The 19,702-nt window shown below is 42.0% G+C and overlaps 1 protein-coding gene across 4 annotated transcripts in view; it reads left to right on the top strand.

Moving 5' to 3' along the window:
* The window catches only part of MYO7A (myosin VIIA), a 305,890-nt gene that overhangs the window by 242,965 nt on the left and 43,223 nt on the right, over positions 1-19,702 (top strand). For 3 of the 4 annotated variants that reach the window (XM_073612854.1, XM_073612852.1, XM_073612851.1), the window contains 3 exons: positions 14,265-14,434; positions 17,223-17,413; positions 18,975-19,099. In XM_073612854.1, coding sequence (XP_073468955.1) covers positions 14,265-14,434; positions 17,223-17,413; positions 18,975-19,099 — 486 coding nt within the window. Of the gene's footprint in view, positions 1-12,022; positions 12,827-14,264; positions 14,435-17,222; positions 17,414-18,974; positions 19,100-19,702 lie in introns of those variants that run through there. The other variant, XM_073612853.1, reaches the window with a different exon arrangement.

The raw sequence follows: 19,702 nt of genomic DNA, 5'->3' as shown, positions 1-19,702 counted from the left end.
TCATTAGGGGGCGTGCTTGCAATGAAGTCAATGGGACTCGATTTTGCATTGCATTTACTAAGGAACGTTTTTGCATTAAAGTCAATGGGACGTGATTTTGCATTTCAAATCAATAGGATGCGATTTTGCACAGAAGTCACTAAGGGGAGTTTTTGCTATAAAGTCAATGGGACGCGATTTTGCATTGAAGTCAATAGGGGGTGTTTTGCGTTGCAATCTATGGGACTCAATTTTGCATTGAAGCCACTAAGGGGCAATTTTTGCATTGAAGTCGATGGGATTCGATTTTGCATTGAAGTCAATGTATGCAATCTTGCATTGAAGTCACTGCGGGGGGGCTTTTTGCATTGAAGTTAGTGGGACGCGAGTTTGCATTGGAATCAATAGGATGTGATTTTGCAGTGAAGTCACTAGGGGCCCTTTTTGCATTGAAGTCCATGGGACACGATTTTGCATTGAAGTCACTAAGGGACATTTTTGCATTGAAGTCATTAGGGGGCGTGCTTGCAATGAAGTCAATGGGACTCGATTTTGCATTGCATTTACTAAGGAACGTTTTTGCATTAAAGTCAATGGGACGTGATTTTGCATTTCAAATCAATAGGATGCGATTTTGCACAGAAGTCACTAAGGGGAGTTTTTGCTATAAAGTCAATGGGACGCGATTTTGCATTGAAGTCAATAGGGGGTGTTTTGCGTTGCAATCTATGGGACTCAATTTTGCATTGAAGCCACTAAGGGGCAATTTTTGCATTGAAGTCGATGGGATTCGATTTTGCATTGAAGTCAATGTATGCAATCTTGCATTGAAGTCACTGCGGGGGGGCTTTTTGCATTGAAGTTAGTGGGACGCGAGTTTGCATTGGAATCAATAGGATGTGATTTTGCAGTGAAGTCACTAGGGGCCCTTTTTGCATTGAAGTCCATGGGACACGATTTTGCATTGAAGTCACTAAGGGCCATTTTTGCATTGAAGTCATTAGGGGGCGTGCTTGCAATGAAGTCAATGGGACTCAATTTTGCATTGCATTCACTAAGGAACGTTTTTGCATTAAAGTCAATGGGACGTGATTTTGCATTTCAAATCAATAGGACGTGATTTTGCACAGAAGTCACTAAGGGGAGTTTTTGCTATAAAGTCAATGGGACGCGATTTTGCATTGAAGTCAATAGGGAGGGTTTTGCATTGCAATCTATGGGACGCAATTTTGCATTGAAGCCACTAGGGGGCGATTTTTGCATTGAAGTCGATGGGATTCGATTTTGCATTGAAGTCAATGGATGCAATCTTGCATTGAAGTCACTGGAGGGGGGGGGGGTGTTTTTGCATTGAAGTTACTGGGACTCGAGTTTGCATTGGAATCAATAGGATGCGATTTTGCAGTGAAGTCACTAGGGGCCCTTTTTGCATTGAAGTCCATGGGACATGATTTTGCATTGAAGTCAATAGGACACGGCATGCCATTATCGACACTTCCTTTTTTTTATCAGCAAAATTTTCAGCGACCGATATATTGATGCATTTCTAGTAATTTTAGCCAATTTTATTTAAACGTGTTACAAAATTTTCTTAACGTTCTCCAAATATTTTCATTCATTTTTACATGTCCATTTACACCCGCCGCTCCATAAAGGAAAGTTCAGATCGGGTCTGCCTGAAAAATGGACAGGTGGACCCAATTGGAACGTTCGTGTGAAAGGGGCCTTAGGCTCATAGCTACCAGTAGTTGGTCCCATTAACTTCTGTAAAGTTGAAGACATTTCGTAGCTTTTCCAAGCCATTTTTTCCGTTATTCCCCCAACAATTATATCCACACAGGTAGCACAGACACCTTAACCCAGTCATCATGGAAAGGCAGATACTGATGGTCCAAGAACAGAATGGGAGGAGTGAAAGTTATGGAACCCCCCTCATCTAGTTACATAATCTCTTCCCTTGTGTCACGGAGTCTGTGCAGGTGTTAATCTTTCAGCTCACATGGCTGTGATATGTCAAATAACTGGGCTAGAGACATTAAAGCAGCATTACATGTGGAAGACAGATTGCGTTGAAGGCCTCCACTCCTGATCAATGACGGTTGTTCCAGTTTGATGTAGATGGCTTCTTTCTCACACTTGTGAACCAGTTGTCCTATCTCTTCAAAATATGCTCCTCACTGTCCTCGAATAAATATTATTATACAGGATTTATATAGTGCCAACAGTTTGCTCAGCACTTTACAACATAAGGGCAGACAGTACACTTACAATGCAAATCAATACAGGAGGGATCAGAGGGCCCTGCTTGTTAGAGCTTACAATCTAGAAGGGAGGGCCAAGTGGAACAAAAGTTAATAACTGTGGAGGGTGAGCTGATGGAGAAAATGAAAATACAGTTGTTAGGTGTGGGTAGGATAGGCTTCTCTGAAAGAAGGGTTTTCAGGGATTGTCTAAAAGCTAATAGTGTAGGAGATGATCGAATAGATTGGGGTAGGGAGTTCCATAGGATTGGAGAGGCTCTGTGAAAGACCTGGAGGTGAGCATGGGAGAAGGTGATGAGGGAGCTAGAGTGCAGGAGGTCTTCAGAGGAACGATGAGAACGTATAGGTTGGTATTTAGAGACTAGGCTAGTGATGTAGCTGGGGGCTAAATTGTGGATGGCTTTGTAAGTAGTTGTTAGTATTTTGAATTTAATTCCTTGGATGAGCGAAAGCCAGTGGAGGGATTGGCAGAGAGGAGTAGCAGAGACAGAGCGATTGGTAAGGTGGATGAGTCTGGCAGCAGCATTCATGATGGATTGAAGAGGTGATAGACTATGTAGAGGTAAGCCAATGAGAAGGGAGTTGCAGTAGTCGAGGCGAGAGATGACCAGCGAGTGAATTAAGAGCTTTGTTGTGTCATTGGTTAGAAAGGGGCGTATCTTGGAGATGTTGCGGGGGTTGAGGCGGCAAGATTTGGACAGTGATTGGACGTGGTGCTTAAAGGAGAGTTCAGAGTCCAGGACTACACCTAGGACCTTGGCATGTGGGGATGGGCTTATAGTTGTGCCATTGATTTTGACAAAGAGATCAGGAGAAGGGGAAGGGGCATATGGGGGAGGAAGTATTATAAGTTTGGTTATGCATAGATTGAGTTTGAGGAAGTGGTGTGACATCCAGACTGATATACCTGATAGTAAAATACGTGAGGAGATGGAGGGAGTGAGCTGAGGGGTAGAGAAATAGATTTGGGTGTCGTCAGCATAGAGGTTGTATTGGAAGCCATGGGAGGCTATCAGCTGACCCAGGGAGGAGATGTAGATTGAAGATAGGAGAGGTCCATGAACAGAACCTTGGAGGACCCCAACAGAGAAAGGAAGAGGAGAGGAGGAAGTAGAGTTGTAAGAGACGCTAAAGGTGCAGTTGGATAAGTAGGAAGATAACCAGCGAAGAGTACAGTCACGGAGACCAAAGGCGTGGAGTTTTTTGAGGAGGAGGGGATGGTCGACTGTATCAAAGGCAGCAGAGAGGTCCAGGATTAGGAGTACAGAATAGTGTCGATTGGTTTTGGCAGTTAGTAGATCGTTTGTTAGTTTTAGGAGAGCAGTTTCTGTGGAGTGTTGAGGACGAAATCCAGACTGAAGGAAATCAAGAAGGCTATTATCAGCGAGGTGGACGCTCAGTCGGTTGTAGACCAGACGTTCCAGGAGTTTGGATAAGAAGGGGAGCAAGGAGATGGGGCATAGGTTGTTAAGATTGGATGGGTCCAATGAGAGCTTTTTAAGTATGGGGCTGACAAGTGCATGTTTTAGAGAGTTGGGGAAGATGCCAGAAGAGAGGGAGCGATTGAAGTTGTGGGTTAGAGAGTGTAGCATAGAGCCAGAGGTGTAGGAAAACTGTGAAATCTTGAAAAGTAGAATTGTCCCTCCTATGTTGAGCCACTCGTTGGTTGAGAGGTTGTTTCGTCTCTCCAATGTGAAGGTCTTTGCATTCCTCACTACAGTGTTTGGGTGCTGGGTCCATAGAATGTACAAGCTTCTGTCTCATTGTATTGTGGGGCTTGAAGGATTGCCATTGTTAAAAATACTTTTTTACCTTCTTCAGTATTATCGAACAAATCCAGTTGAATGCAACTTACTATTATTGGCTAAATAGTGACCTGGGTAAATGAGAACCTTCAGAGCTGTCACCAATATAAATTGCCAGCGCATCAATTTTTTCAGAAAAAATGTTGCATTTATTTGTGTGTTGCAGTCATCAGGTTTTGGAATCACGACGGGGTCCTTCATTAAGGCAATTTGGCATGTCACATTGCTTTGATGAAGGAACCCACCATGACTCAGAAATGTACCAATTTGTGGATGCAATGCATTATTTAATGTGACTTTTTTTTAATGAAGAAATTGGTGTGCTGGCAACTTACACTCACTGGCCACTTTATTGGGTACACCTGTTCAATTGCTTGGTAATACAAATTGCTAATCAGCCAATCACTTGGCAGCCACTCAATGCATTTAGGCATCTAGACGTGGTAAAGACGACTTGCTAAAGTTCAAACCGAGCATCAGAATGGGGGAGAAAGGGGATTTAGGTGACTTTGAACCTGTCATGGTTGTTGGTGCCAGATGGGCTGGTCTGAGTATTTAAAAAACTGCTGATCTACTGGGATTTTCACACACAACCATCTCCTGGGTTTACAGAGAATGGTCCGAAAAAGAGAAAATATCCAGTGAGTAGCAGTTGTGTGGAGGAAAACACCTTGTTGCTAATGGAGGAGAATGGTTAGACTGGTTTGAGATGATAGAAAGGCAACAGTAGCTCAAATAACCACTTATTACAACCAAGGTATGCAGAATACCATCTCTGAACACGCAACACATCAAACCTTGAAGCAGATGGGCTACAGTAGCAGAAGACCACACCAGGTGCCACTCCTGTCAGCTAACAACAGGAAACTGAGGCTACAATTCGTACAGGCTCACCAAAATTAGACAATAGAAGATTGAAAAAACATTGCCTGGTCTGATGAGTCTCAATTTCAGCTGCGACATTCAGATGGTTGGATTAGAATTTGGCGTAAACATGAAGTATGGATCCATCCTGTCTTATATCAACTGTTCAGGCTGGTGGTGGTGTAATGGTGTGGGGGATATTTTCTTCGCACAACTTTGGGCCCCTTAGTACCAATTGAGCATCGTTTAAACACCACGGCCTACCTGAGTATTGTTGCTGACCATGTCCATCCCTTTATGACTACAGTGTACCCATCTTCTGATGGCTCCTTCCAGCAGGATAATGCACCATGTCACAAAGCTCCAATCATCTCACCACTGGACAATGAGGTCCCTGTACTCCAATGTCCTCCACACTCACCACATCTCAATCCAATAGAGCATCTTTGGGATGTGGTGGAATAGGATATTCTCATCATGGATGTGCAGCTGACATCTGCAGCAACTGCTTGATGCTATCATGTCAATATGGACCAAAATCTCTGAGGAATGTTTCCAACACTTTGTTGAATCTATACCACAAAGAATGAAGGCAGTTCTGAAGGCAAAAGCGGGGGTCCAACCCGGTACTAGCAAGGTGTACCTAATAAAGTGGCTGGTGAGTGTATGGATTGTTAGCCATGCTGCCATCCGTTGTTTGCTTCAGCACCTAGAAAATAAGGTCCATTCCCATTCTGCTGTATAATGAAGATATCTCATTGATTTGCCAGGTGTTTTTGACATTTGGCGAGCGGCCTCCAAAAGTTGAGTCTAAATGACTGTACCAGTAATGTGAAATTTGGTGCTGTGCACCTGTACTTACAGGTGCACAACAATGTCTCCCTTGGTGCAAATTCAACCAACATTGAAAAGTCAGCACTCTAAAGCCTCTTACACACGATCGGGTTGTTGGCCAGCAAAACCGTGGACTCTTGTCCGAAGGGCGTTGGCCCAAACTTGTCTTGCATACAAACGGCAAGGAATTGTCAGCCAACAAATACGAACGTAGTGGCGTACTATGTTGTTTTTCAGCTCTTTATCGCCATCCTTTGGGCCCTTCTGCTAATTTCGTGTTAGTAGAAGTTTGGTGAGTGTTGATTCGCGCTTTCATTTCACGCTTTTCATTTAGCGCTTTTTATTTAGCGCTTTTCATTTTGCGTTTTCATTTTGCACTTTTCAGTTCATTTCTGAATTGCCGTTCGTCAACCAGCCATGTTGCGGAATCGGAGGAGATAACGTGTTATTTATTATTGGCCTTGGAGTTATTGCTTTGACCCAAGTCCAGTCCCGTCCAGGAACAGGAGGAGGAGAAGTTCTTGGACCAAAAATTGGTTGCTTTATTAATTGTGACCAATTATGTCATATGCCTTTGCTGCGGGTGCTCCCGGAGAATAATCCAGATGATTTTCGGAATTATCTCCGGATGACGGACCCCTGCTTTCACCAACTCTTGGCATTGTTGACCCCCCTATATTAAGAAGCAGGACACATGCGTGAGGCTTTTACTTTATTTTTTGGTTGAATAATGATTTGATTTGGTATATTTTCTATATTTTTGGATGCATAGAATGCACTTTTTGGTTAAGTTCTATTGGCAGATAGAATGTCTAATTTTATTTGTTTTCTTTTTTTAATATGCACAATAAAAAAAATTGTGGAGAATAATACTTGGCTGTGTGTTTTACTTCAAATGACAGTTTGGGAGTAGGCAGTTATATTTAAAAAAATACAATGTAAGATTGACAAGGGACACCAATATAGTTGTATCTTTGATCTTAAGAACTACGGGATAATGAAAAGAAAAAAAAAGAAGCATAATAATATTGTTCTTGATATCACTAGAAAAAAATCCTTTGAAAATTAGTTTGCAATAACTCCATCAGTATTACCAGCAAAGCAGCTTCATTATTATCCCATTAAAGAAGAAGAGAATTGTGCGCTGCATTTCGAGATTTCATAATTTGCCGCGTCACGAATGTGAATTCTCCATTACGAACGCTGGTTTACAAGACCGACCGCTTTCGGCTCCTCCTTGCTTCCGAGCATGTGTTTTTGTAGTTTGGACTTTTGTCCGACAGACTTGTGTACACACGCTCGGAAAATCTGACAACAGACATTTGTCCGCGGAATTTTAAAACCTGCCATCCAACATTTGTCTGTGGAAAATCCGACAACAATTGTCCGATGGAGCGTACACACGGTTGGATTTTCAGCCTGTCATCACACATTTCCCGTCAGAAAAGCCAATCGTTTGTACGAGGCTTAAGGGTCCATTCACAATGCACTCTGTCTGTCAGAGCTCACATAAACGCAGGTGCCTTGATGGTACATGCTTATCACATTGTGTTGGATTACGTTCCATAATCCTTATGGAAAACTTTAAAGGACATTTTGTGTTTGGTCACTTCCTACACCTTGGAGTCTGTAACTATTTGCATTCCCAGTGCAGAATCACTGTTGTTTGGCAGCAATATCCCCTCTGACAACCATATTCGTGGTGGTAATTCTCGTCATCCTTAAACTGCGTTTTTGGGTCCATCCGCTCTTGATAGAAAGAGAACAGAAGGGTCAGTTTTGGACCTAGTACCATGATCTGCAGTCACATCAAGATGAGTTTTATGAATATACCCGCATGTCTCTTGAAAGGTAAGATGATGTTTGCAATATATTTGGATAGTAAGCCATATCAAAGTCATTTCATATGGCATATGTCATGCAATGCGTTTTGTGTGCATGATTCCTACTGATCCATCGTTATCATTAACTATTTCCCTTCCATGATAGCTTTGACCTTCTTGAAATTCTGTCACCCGATCTTCAACTGCAGGACAGAAATTACAGGGGGGCTGTGTCACCTACTGAATGTCTTCTGATAACACTGTGGTAAGTTTCTAATACGTTATACCTTAATTATTTTTTTTAAAGTGGCCCTAAAGCCTTAAAGTGGTTGTAAAGGCAGAAGGTTTTTTTATCTTAATGCATTACAGCGGAGTTCCACTCAAAAGTCAAAGCTCCACCCCTGCTTCCTCCACCCCTCTGGTGGCACATTTGGCACCTTTCAGGGGGGAACGGGTACCTGTTTTTGACAGGTACCTGTCCCCACTTCCAGAAGACTGCGCCGCAGCGACGTTCCTCGGAAATTCGGCCCCCCTCTTTCTTCCTCCGCGGCCACTTAAAAAGCGCAGCGCGCTTTGTGCATGCGCAGTAGGGAACTGGCTGTTAAGCCGAAAGGCTTCACTGTTGGTTTCCCCAACCATGAATGGCGGCAGAGAGCTGAAAATCATCTGGGGTGCTGATATTGCGGGATCCCTGGGGACAGGTAAGTGTCCTAATATTAAAAGTCAGCAGCTACAGTATTTGTAGCTGCTGACTTTTAATTTTTTCGTTGGGGGGGCAGCAGCCCCCCTAATACTTACCTGAGCCCCATCTAGATCCAGCGATTTTGTAGGAGTGTCTTGGCTGCCCAGGCCTCCCCTCCTCATTGGCTGAGACATCAGCGTAGCACCATTGGCTCCCATTGCTGTCAATCAAAGTCAGTCAGCCAATCAGGAGAGAAAGGGGGTGGGGATAGGCCACGGCTCCGTCTCTGAATGGACACAGGGAGCTGTGGCTGGGCTCAGATGCCCCCATAGCAAGCTGCTTGCTGTTGGGGCACTCAACAGGAGGGAGGGGCCAGGAGCACCCAAGAGGGACCTGAGAAGAGGAGGATCCTGACTGCTCTGTGCAAGTCCACTACACAGAGCAGGTAAGTATAACATGTTTATTATTTTTAACTTAAAAAGAAACAAGACTTTACAATCACTTTAAGGTTTTTCGGCTTAATGCATTCTATGCATTAAGCTGAAAAACCTTCTGTTCTGCAGAATCCCCCCAGCCCGCTTATTCTTACCTGAGCCTGATCCAGAGATGTGCATGAGAGCAGCAGCTCTCGACGCTGTCTCCTTCCTTCCTGGGCAGATTGGTAGCCATTGGCTCCCGCTGCTGTCAATCAAATGCTGTGCCGAGTGGGGGGTGCTGTGCCGCCCGCTCTGTATCAACAGACGCAGACAGGGTGGCTCGGGAGTGAGCACGCACAGGTGCCCCCATGGAAAGCGGCTTTCCATGGGGACACTTGCCGAAGAGGAGGAGCCTGGAGCGGTGGCAGGGGACCCCAGAAGAAGAGGATCGGGGCATCTCTGTGCAAAACCATTGCACAGAGCAGGTAAGTATACCATGTTTGTTATTTAATTTTTTTTTAAATTAAGCTTTAATATGGCTTTAATTTTGTAATGCTGCCTCCAACACTGAGCAAACATCATCCAGCTTGTTAAAGCCGGATACACAGGAATTGAAAATCGCCCAGTTCAGCATGGGCCGGTTCGACGGAAGGCAAACGATATATTGGCTTCTGTTGAATGGACCCACTGGAAAAACCTCTTATCAGTGGCTTGAACCTGTTACATTTTTTTCTTCGCATTTGGAACTTTACATAACAAAAGATCCAAACCCCAAAGAAGACAGGAGAAGATGCTGCTGCCGATGAGGGCCTTGCAGCAATGGATGGGAGGTGAGTATAGGTCCACTTTACCTTAAAGAGGTTTTATATCTCTCTCTGTATACTTTGTACCTTTAGGTAAGCATAGAATAAAGGCTTACCTATGAGTACTGTAAATATCTCCTAAACATGCGCCATTTAGGAGATATTTACTGTATACTGCGCTGATGATGTCATCGGCGCATGCGCTCTGTAGGAACGGCCGCCCGTGACATTTCTGCAAGAGGGTGTGCCACAACTGCGGCCCCGGAAGGAAGACGGGCGAATCAGGATGCGGCCTGCAGCGGGCTTCGTTTGCAGGTAAGTGTCACATAATGTGCTAGTATGCGATGCACACTAGCACATTATGCCCTAGCTTTGCAGGGAAGAAAAAAAAAATTCTGAGTTTACTTCCTCTTTTACTGACGCAGTAGAGCTGCCTGTACGCTAGCAACCAGTGATAAAATGATTATATAATTTGGTGCTAGGAGACAGGCCGCATTCATTGAACATCCAACTGAACATAACACAAGCCAGTTTGTATGCAAGTATTCACCTTCTACATTCTCACAAAAGCATACATTTTTTTTTAGTTTTGGACTGAGTGGAGAGGGGTTAGAACACCTGTCACATTTTTTTTTTTTTTTTGCTGTCTGTGCCCCCATTAGGGAGATTCACCATCTCTATTTGTCTTCCTTACCATTTTCATTAAAAATGAATGTAAAAGAAAATCCCAAATTTTGGGTTGTCCCCAGAGCAGTAACAGCGCGGAAATGTGCCAGTGGTGACCTGGGGGGGCCTAAGGGATTCACTTAATTTGCAGGGATTTCCTCTCACTTCCTGTGTTGGCTATGGGAAAGGAAGTGAAGGGAAATCTCCCCAATTGGGATATGGAGGGCAAAAATAAAACTGACGGGTCATCCTCCCATACTCTATCCAAAATTTTAAAAAAATGCCTATAGTTTAAGCATATTCTTAATGTGTGCATTACAGATAAGAAAAATCAGGGAGAAATTTTATCTAAGAACAAAAAAACTAAACAAATCAGCTTTCAGGGTTTTTTTTGTCAAAGATTAATTGAAAAAACTGTAGTTAGAAGCTGATTGGCTACCATGCACGACTTCACCAGATTTTACACTCTCCAGTTTTAGTAAATAAATCTCAATGTGTCAGAGGTGATATTTTAATTAGCCCTTTTTGATTTTGTATTTTTTTTCATTTTTTTTTCTTAAAAAAAATATTCATTTAAAATAGGTGAATGTCACACCAACAGCAAAAAACAGCATTAACAAAAAAAAAAACTAAAACTAAGTGAGGGGGTTGCTATACTAGGACTGCTGCAAGCTGCTCTCCTCCACTAATGCCGTGTACACACGGGCGGAATTTCCGACCGGACTGGTCCGACGAAACGAATCTGTCAGATAATCCGATCGTGTGTGGGCTTCATCGGACCTTCAGCGGACTTTTTCTGTCAAAAATCAGACGGACTTTATATTTAGAACATGTTTCAAATCTTTCCAACAGACTCGAGTCCAAACGAAAAATCAGTTTGTCTGTATGCTAGTCCGACGGACAAAAAAAAAGGCGCTTGGGCAGCTATTGGCTACTGGCTATGAACTTCCTTATTTTAGTCCGGTCGAACGTCATCACGTTCAAATGACCGGACTTTAGTCCGTTCATGTGTGTGCAAGTCCGGTCGTTCGCAAGTCCGTCGTAACTCCATCGAAAGTCCGTCGGATGTTCGATGCTGAAAAGTCCGCCCAAGTGTACACGGCATAAGACTTGGCTTCCCATTGATGACTGAGTTGGTGGGGGAGTGGCAAAAAATGAGGTTGAAAGCTGTGAGTAAGTATGGTAGGGTGGGCACCCCTGCTGTGGTTGTAATGAGAAGTCAGTGGTGGTGCTGATGGGGAAGGACCAGACATAATGGACCTGCTGGAACTTGGCGGGGTGTCCCGATTGTAAGAGCAAAGTAGGTCCATCTGGTCTTTATGCAAATCCATCAGCATGTGACCGGGAACTTCTTCCATAAGGGAGATAAGGGTCATAAAGTGAAAATGTTCCCCTCCTCTCTCTGCCCTCCTCTCTTCTACGAAAAAAATATATTGCATTCACGAGTTTATCAATCCACTGATTTTTGGATCTGCGACTGGAAGCCACTGGACCACTTGTGCTTTGCCTTGGCACTGTGGTGCTAGCTGGTGGTGGAACTGCACCTCTTGACTAGCCCAAAGGTCCTGCCTCTTCCAGTATTAGTGACAGTGGTTGACCCAGATGTTACCACTGGAGCCCCTTACACAGTACTCCTTGTCCTCTTCAAAGATTATAAACTCTTCATGATACTTTTGGGTGTGGTAGCTATTTAGCTATGTCTACTTATGGACGAAGCTCCATGATTGGGTGCAGAAGTTAAAGTTGTTCAAAATAAACATAGGGGTAATGTTTTTTAGAGGAACCACTATGATTCTCAGTCTGTATCTCTCGCTAAAAATTGCCACACATTTTTTGCTTTCTGGCTTTTAATGATTGTACGAGGGAATTGATCCTTTTTTTTTTTTTAGGTTTCTTGCAACTGGCAATTCATTTACTTTCATCAATTTGGAGTTTCTCCTAGGAAAATCTACCTTCTGTGACACAGTGCATTCTACCTGCAAAGCTATATGGCAAGACTTGAAACAAACATCTATAAACTTGCCAACACCTACAGTGGGAATGTGGACAGATGTTGCGGAATTATTTTGGTCACAATGCAATTTCCCTAATTGTCTTGGTGGAATGGATGGGAAGCATATCCGAATCCAAAAGCCAATGGGTAGCGGAAGCAGATTTTTCAACTACAAGAAATATTTTTCTGTGGTTCTTCTAGCAGTTGTAGATGCTGATTACTGTTTCGCCTATATTGACGGGGCCTTTGGAAGCAGTATTGACTCTTCAAAACTTGCCAAGATATTGTCTAATAAGCAAGTATATATTCCACAAAACAGGCAGTGGCCTGGAACCAGTCAGCCAGCCTACCCATTTGTTCTTGTGGGTGATGAGGCATTTGGCCTAGGAGAACATCTTATATGGCCATCTTGGCAGAGGGGTCTAACACCTGCAAGGCGAATATTGATTGATCGGCTCGCTCGTGCACAGAAAATGGTTGTGTGCTTGTTTGGTATACTAGCAAACAATGATGTATACACTACACACAGCTCTGCAAATGACCCCACAGAATGCAACAAATGTCATAAAGACCAACTGTATGGTACACAACTATAAAAGGAAGATGGATGGCTATAACTTTGGAATGGAGCATTGTCAGGGGGAAACATGAGCGCCCTTACCATATGTGATCAGATGGCTGAATTTTTTATGTCACCTATTGGCCAGGTTCTGTGACAGGAAAGGTTTTCCTTATAATACTGCATTTCTCAAAAATCACTAGCATTGTTAACTGCATTAATGATTGTCATAATTGTATTGTGTTGTATCATGATTTGTTGTTTATTAAAAAAAAGCACTGCTATGGTAAAAACATTTTTGGGTCTCATTTTTTCAAAGATTGCATTATGGGGTGGGGCTTGCACCAAAAGTGGAGACATTTTTACTCATGGGTAGCAGCTTGATTACTCTTGCTCTTACTCTGGTTCTCCCAGCTGTGCAGCTATTTGGTGGCAGATTTGAGTCTTCCTCCCATTGTCCAACAACGCATGCCAGTGCATCTGGCGTGAATCAACCCTAAAAGGACAGTCCTTCAGTTCATCCCTTATTGCAACGCATTGCAGAATATGATTTACAAAAAGTTAAAACCTCTGGCTTACTCCAGAGATAGGCCAGGACGAGTAAGTAAGTTTACACTCACATTTGAGGGATGGTAAAAACCCCTAATGCCTCCCCCCTTAAGCTGCAAAAGGAACAGAGAGGTTTGTACATTTGTGTCGGCCACAGCAAGAAATAAAAACCCTGTCACTTTAAGCAGGCACTACAACCCACCAAATGTGATTATTTTAAGTGAATGGTGCATATTGGTGTAGGATTTTAAGGGGTTAACAGTTGGTGAGGAGACAACATAACACCTGCAAATCGTTCTTCAGAGGGCTAATACTAGTGTAAACAAGCCCCAGTAAGGGTTGAATTGAATTGTTGTTGCTTCTGAGTGCTGGCTTTTCCATGTCTGAAAGATTGCAGTGAGCTGAAGGGGTTAGTACATACAGTATGTCTGCATTTGGATGGCATTGCTTTGATACAGCAGTACAATGCATCTGCTGGTGGTGCCCTCTTATGGCAGCATTCAGAATGGTGTAAAATGCAGCCTGAGATAACCTGAGCATTAGAAGTTGTCCTGTATGCAAGCCCCAAACTATATATTTATTTGTAATTGCCATTTATAGCATTTATTTACCCTTTAATGAAAGTAATATTAAGGGATATATTTTTTTTCTTGTTTTGATATGTTTCTGTAATAACTCGCTGCAATAACCACCCACAACTGGAATATTTTCCCTCTATCTCTGTTCTGGTGACAACTCACAATGTTGGTTTCTTCCTCACTTTCAGTACTAGTGAAGCAGTCATTGGGACAATTTGAAAAAAATAATCTCCTTATTGGGGACACAGACTGTAATAAAAACTGGGCAGGGGTTCTAATCCATCATCTTTCTACCCAAAACAAAAATAAAAGTTCTGATTTTAGATATATATTGTGATGCTGTTGTGTGATATTATTATGTTATATTTAGCCAGGGTGTCAATGATATGTTTTTTTTCCTAACACTGTTTTATTTTTCTCTCCCTGCTATTCTCTTTTGCTGGTCCCGGCAGAGGGAGTAAGTTGCAGGGTCAGAGTTTTACCTTGGCTACCATTAAAAGTGATGAGTACACCTTCACCTCCAACAACGCAGAGGACATCAGAGACCTAGTTGTGACTTTTCTGGAGGGACTAAGAAAAAGATCCAAATATGTGGTGGCTCTTCAAGACAATCTGAATCCAGGTATGGATGGATGGAAAAACATTTGTTTTTTTAAAGCTAGCAATCAGGAAATCATCTTTGTCAACCAATCATGGGTCAAATGCTCAGGTGTCAGAGGACCTGTGTTGTAGAAGATATGTCCAAAAAAGCAAGCAGAGATCAAAGGACAAGTCAACAGTATTGTCTGTAGGCTTTATGAAGCTGATATTTTACCCATTCCATGCAATATTTTGCGTTGTTTCTCTATGCAGAGGCAGCCATCTTAGTAGAGGCATGGCTTTGCTTGTTCATGTCAGATATGCTCCCTTGATAGCTGGTGATATGATGACTGGTGGAATAATATTCATGTAACAGCAGAAGAAGAGTAGGAAACACAGATCCATGGAATGAATGAAGCAGAAGCAAGGAGATCCTTGCACTGCAGGTCCTTAGGCACAGCAAAGCCAGCAATAGATGGTTAGAATCTGAATCGGCTGAGATTCGAACCACATATGAACAGTGAAGTAGAATAATGATGAATCGAACCAGGCAGGACCTCAGTGATGCAGCTTTATTAACAGCTGGGAACATACAGGTTTATGTTCAAAGTATTACAAGATGCAGGTCTAATTTATACAGTTTCTTACAATGCAAGCATATTATGTACAACATGAATGGTTGCTAAGATCTACGTCAATTTAACTAACCATAAATCTGACACTTGTTATACAACCAGACAAACTTATTCATTCCCAGAATTACTACATGTTTATTAAAATTATTTATAACTGTTTTTGTCTATGGCTTTACCTATTAAAATACTTGTATAGAGACAATATGGCACCCAGTCATGGTAAATCAAACCCTCCTCGTCCTGATAAGACTTCACCAACTCAAGGATAACAGATTTACGACTTTGGGAAAATGAACTTGCAATAACCCCACCTTATGTGTTATATGTCCTATAGTTTTTAACTATACAGTCCTATATGTATGTATTCATATATTGGTTTCTCAAAAAGGTACTATATTATTTACAAATTATATTACATATATATATATATATATATATATATATATCTATATATCTACACATAGCTAACTGCTTTATTCAATATTGTCTAATTATTAATATATACTTAGACATCAGTGTTCTCTTATTCAATGTATTTTAACAGTTTTATTGAGGACACAAGCAGACCTTTTTGACCCTGTGAAACTAAATTAATATACATAAGTTTCCCATATTCCACATAATTACTTTTTAAATCACCAGTAGAATAAGTTTTATCACTTATTCTTGACAATGTTTATTTATTACCTTTAAGGAACATTATCTTATCAGACTATAGTTCAACTGCTGTCAAAGTGTTTCTCCTCTAAACAGTTGACTTAATAACTTACAATGAACTATTCTATATTATAAATATTGTTGTATTAACTCATATAAATTAATAACTTTTCTTAATATTGAACTAATAATAATATTGATGATATTTCCACTACTACTACACAAATAATAATGATATGAATAATAATATGAATAATAATTATATTATCAATAAAACACATGTAAATTTATATGAATAATATGAAATACATTGGCTAATATGAAATTATACTACAACAGGCTGAATATACCCATGTTGATTGATCGATCAACTTGGGTACAACCAGCCTGATGGATTTTACATGTGATTATTGCAAGTGGCTGTTATAGCTGCTAGCAATAATCACTGTATTCTCCCCCTAGAAGAACATAATGGCTCAGTGGGAGGAATTCCTATATAAACACTGTTTGTTTTGATGGGGAAATCAAGAGCAAATTTCTTTCCTACAGCAAAGAAATTAGCTCCTTCTATGGCTGGCCCAAGGAGAACATTAAGCAGTACAGTAGAGGCATCACCAAATCCCACTCCAAATCTGGTGAGATTAGCAGTCAGCGTTAATAATGCCTTAGATTAACTCACACTGCAGCTAGAAGGGTCAAGGAACGGGGGGTGCCTAGTTAGAGGAAATGCACTGCTATTTTTCAGGAGAAATTCAAGATAAAGGGTAGATATTTCAACTCGTTCTTGCTTGTATTAAGCATTCACAGTACTAGACCTATCTATTACAAATTACAGTACAAGCCGGTAAGAAAATTTTTAAGACTAAACTAACTTCCAGACAATGAGGACTTTCACTGAGCTAAATAGGTCAGAGTAACAGGTCAATTTTGTAATCAATGGGAAAAGTAAAATTAGGGTAGTTTTGGAACCGCCCGTCAAACTCGCCCATTGAGATCAATGGGGCTGCGCCACAACTGCGAGCCAAACATTTGACTTGCAATTGCGGTGCAGTCCTGCAGTATAAAATTGCCATTTGTTAATTAATAGAAAGGCAAAATAAAAACAAAAAACAGACATCAGGAGGCAGTAGTTGTTATATCACCCTCTGGTAAGTAGTTTAATCTTTAACTGCATAAGGGTTTCTTTACTGTTCAAGCAGTAAATATGCAGAACTTCCTTCCACAGTTGTGTTGTCAGTGGGGAGTGTAGATAAATTGAAAAAAAAAAAGCACACACATATATAGGTTGAACTGGATGGGCCATTGACTTTATTCAACCTTACTACTATGTTACTATGAGTGCAGGTGCTCTTTTAGGCAAAGGAAACATGCAAAAAACATAACAGGCAGACTTTACAGTGATAGCTCAACATGACTCCTCAATGAAAACCTTTGCACTGTGCAATGTTCTTTATGATTCTTATGTTAGTTATTCATGCACCAAGCATGGTAAACCTTTTTCTCTATTGTTTATTGGGATGCATGGTCCTGTCCATGCAGCAGGTGAAAATTCTGGATTCCTCGGCTTTCAGAAAGGAGATCTGATCATCCTCGACCAGGATACGGGGGAAACCGTCATGAATGCAGGCTGGGCTCATGGATACAACGAACGGAGCAAACAGAAAGGAGATTTCCCCACTGAGATTGTGTATGTGATGCCGACTGTCACCAAGCCTCCCTCTGAGATTGTGGTAGGTTCCTTTCAGGCGAAATGGTCTTCCAAATTGTTGGAAATGCTCCATGCAGTGGTCTGATGTCTTCCTCTTCTTATTTATACATGAAAAGAGAGAACGAAAGCATTGACCGCCTATGTGATGCTTCCACTCATCAAGTTGCATGAGAAATAGTGGTGGGTCGGATCCTGATTCCTTCTTCATGGAGACATCTACACTGTGATCAGACATAGGCTGCGGCAGTGTCATCTTCTTAAGCATTAGCATGACTGCACCATTGGGCCGAGCATTCATATTAATGCTTGCATGTTGCCAATGGTAAGATTATGCTCAACGTCCAACCATCAGGAATCTATGGCAAGCATTAGACCAGATTGCAGAGTTATTGAAATGTGAGAGCAATAAAGCTGAAAACCAGGCTTAAAGTGATACTAAAGGATTGTTTTTTTATTTTTTTTAAATAACAAACATGTTATACTTACCTCCACTGTGCAGCTCGTTTTGCACTGAGTGGCCCCGAACATCCATTTCTGGGGTCCCTCGGCGGCTCTTGCGGCTCCTCTCCTCATTAGATAACCCCCTTGGAGAAGCACTCTCCCGAAGGGGGTTACCTTGCGGGCGCGCTCCCGCGTCCAGCATTCAGCATCCATAGAGGCTGAATGCAGGACTCGGCCCCACCCCCCGGGCGCCCGCGTCATTGGATTTAAAAGACAGCAGTGGGAGTCAATGGCTGCGCTGCTATCAATCTATCCAATCAAGAGCCGGGAACCCGTGGAGAGAGATGGGGATGCGCCGACGGAAATTCGGGGCTCAGGTAAGTAAAACGGGGGGGACTAGGGGGCTGGTGACTGCCAGGTGTTTTTTCAACTTAATGCATAGGATGCATTAAAGTGAAAGAACACGTGCCTTTACAACCCCTTTAACAAATATTGTCTAAATACAAGAGCCGTGTCTATTCTTACTTGAATTTTGGTGTGGTTTTCCAGTATCCAGTATGAAAATTTTCCTTCTGGCAGGACCTTCCTGTAAAAAAGACCACTTACTCCTGCTCTCTTTCCTTGTGCAGAGCGACTGGTCTCATCTCCGCCCCTCCTGTGGTGGGTGGAGCCTGCTAGGCCGTCCCACACTTCTGCTCTTTGCACAAGTTTTATGCAGCACAATGATGATGTCACTACTATTTTTTAAAAGGCAACATCTGGGTTTGCAAAATAATTTGTTGCATATAGTGCATTTATATCCTGGTTATTGAACAATCTATTTGAATGAAAGTTTTTGTGCCCAGATTCGATTTTTAATGCATATCTATGCTTATAGTACAGTTACCCTTTAAATGACCCCCATTCTAATACTATGGGGAGAGGGCATCTATTGATGCATATTGAAGCATAGGTAAGTAAAAGACTTGGGGGGTTGCTGGTGCGGAAAGGGGGTGACCTAAAGGATAACTGTCCTGAAAGTATAGTGATTTTTTAAATGTTATGTTTGCCTCCCACATTCCCTTTCATAATGGAAAAAATAGAAAAGTATTTCAGGTGTACGGCTGCAATAATCATATTCCTCTCGTTGTGGTTTTATCAAGGCATTGATTACAATGACCCCAGATGAGAAGCAGGATGTTGTGCGAACTGTGCAGATGGCCACGCATGAGCAAGAGGAGAAGGTTAAGCCATACACGCTGGAGGAGTTTTCCTATGATTATTTCAGGTTAGCATATCCTCATTTGACTGCAGACACATATATATTATCCTGTGTCCCCAATAAACCACAAAAATACTGTTATTTGGGGAAATGATCTAATGTTAAAGTGAAGCTGAACCTTACGTTTTAATCAGCAAAATACATCCCAGGTGTATCAAAGCAAAAGGTGTTCAATGTCTTTCAATTAATTTTGCTTTCTAAAGCAGCCACAAAGTTGAACAGCCTATCCCCTATCAGCATGCTGCAGGGAATGTATTTTACTCTCTGTGTGGAAGCAATGGTCTCATTTCAGTTCTCCTCTCCATTGATCCAGACCTATAGCTCTGCAATCAACTAAGCTCATGCTAACTCCTCATTGGGAAACTCTGGTCTATGACACAGTAGAGTGTCTGTCACACTTCTACAAAGAGCCCCCCCCCCCCCCCAGGGCTTTTTCTACAGGCTGTGGCTGCTTTTTAAAAAAGTAAGACTTTGCATACCTTTTTATTTTGATGCACCTTGAATGTATCTAGCCAACTCACCGTACATTCAATTGGGCTTTAACAATGTGTTCTTGAACGCAATACGCCTAAAAATAAAATCCACTGGTAGGCTCTGAGGTCTGTGGCT

The sequence above is a fragment of the Aquarana catesbeiana genome, linkage group LG02 (genome assembly GCF_042186555.1).
Source record: "Aquarana catesbeiana isolate 2022-GZ linkage group LG02, ASM4218655v1, whole genome shotgun sequence".
Lineage (NCBI taxonomy): Eukaryota > Metazoa > Chordata > Amphibia > Anura > Ranidae > Aquarana > Aquarana catesbeiana.
This window is presented reverse-complemented; position numbering and strand designations above follow the sequence as displayed.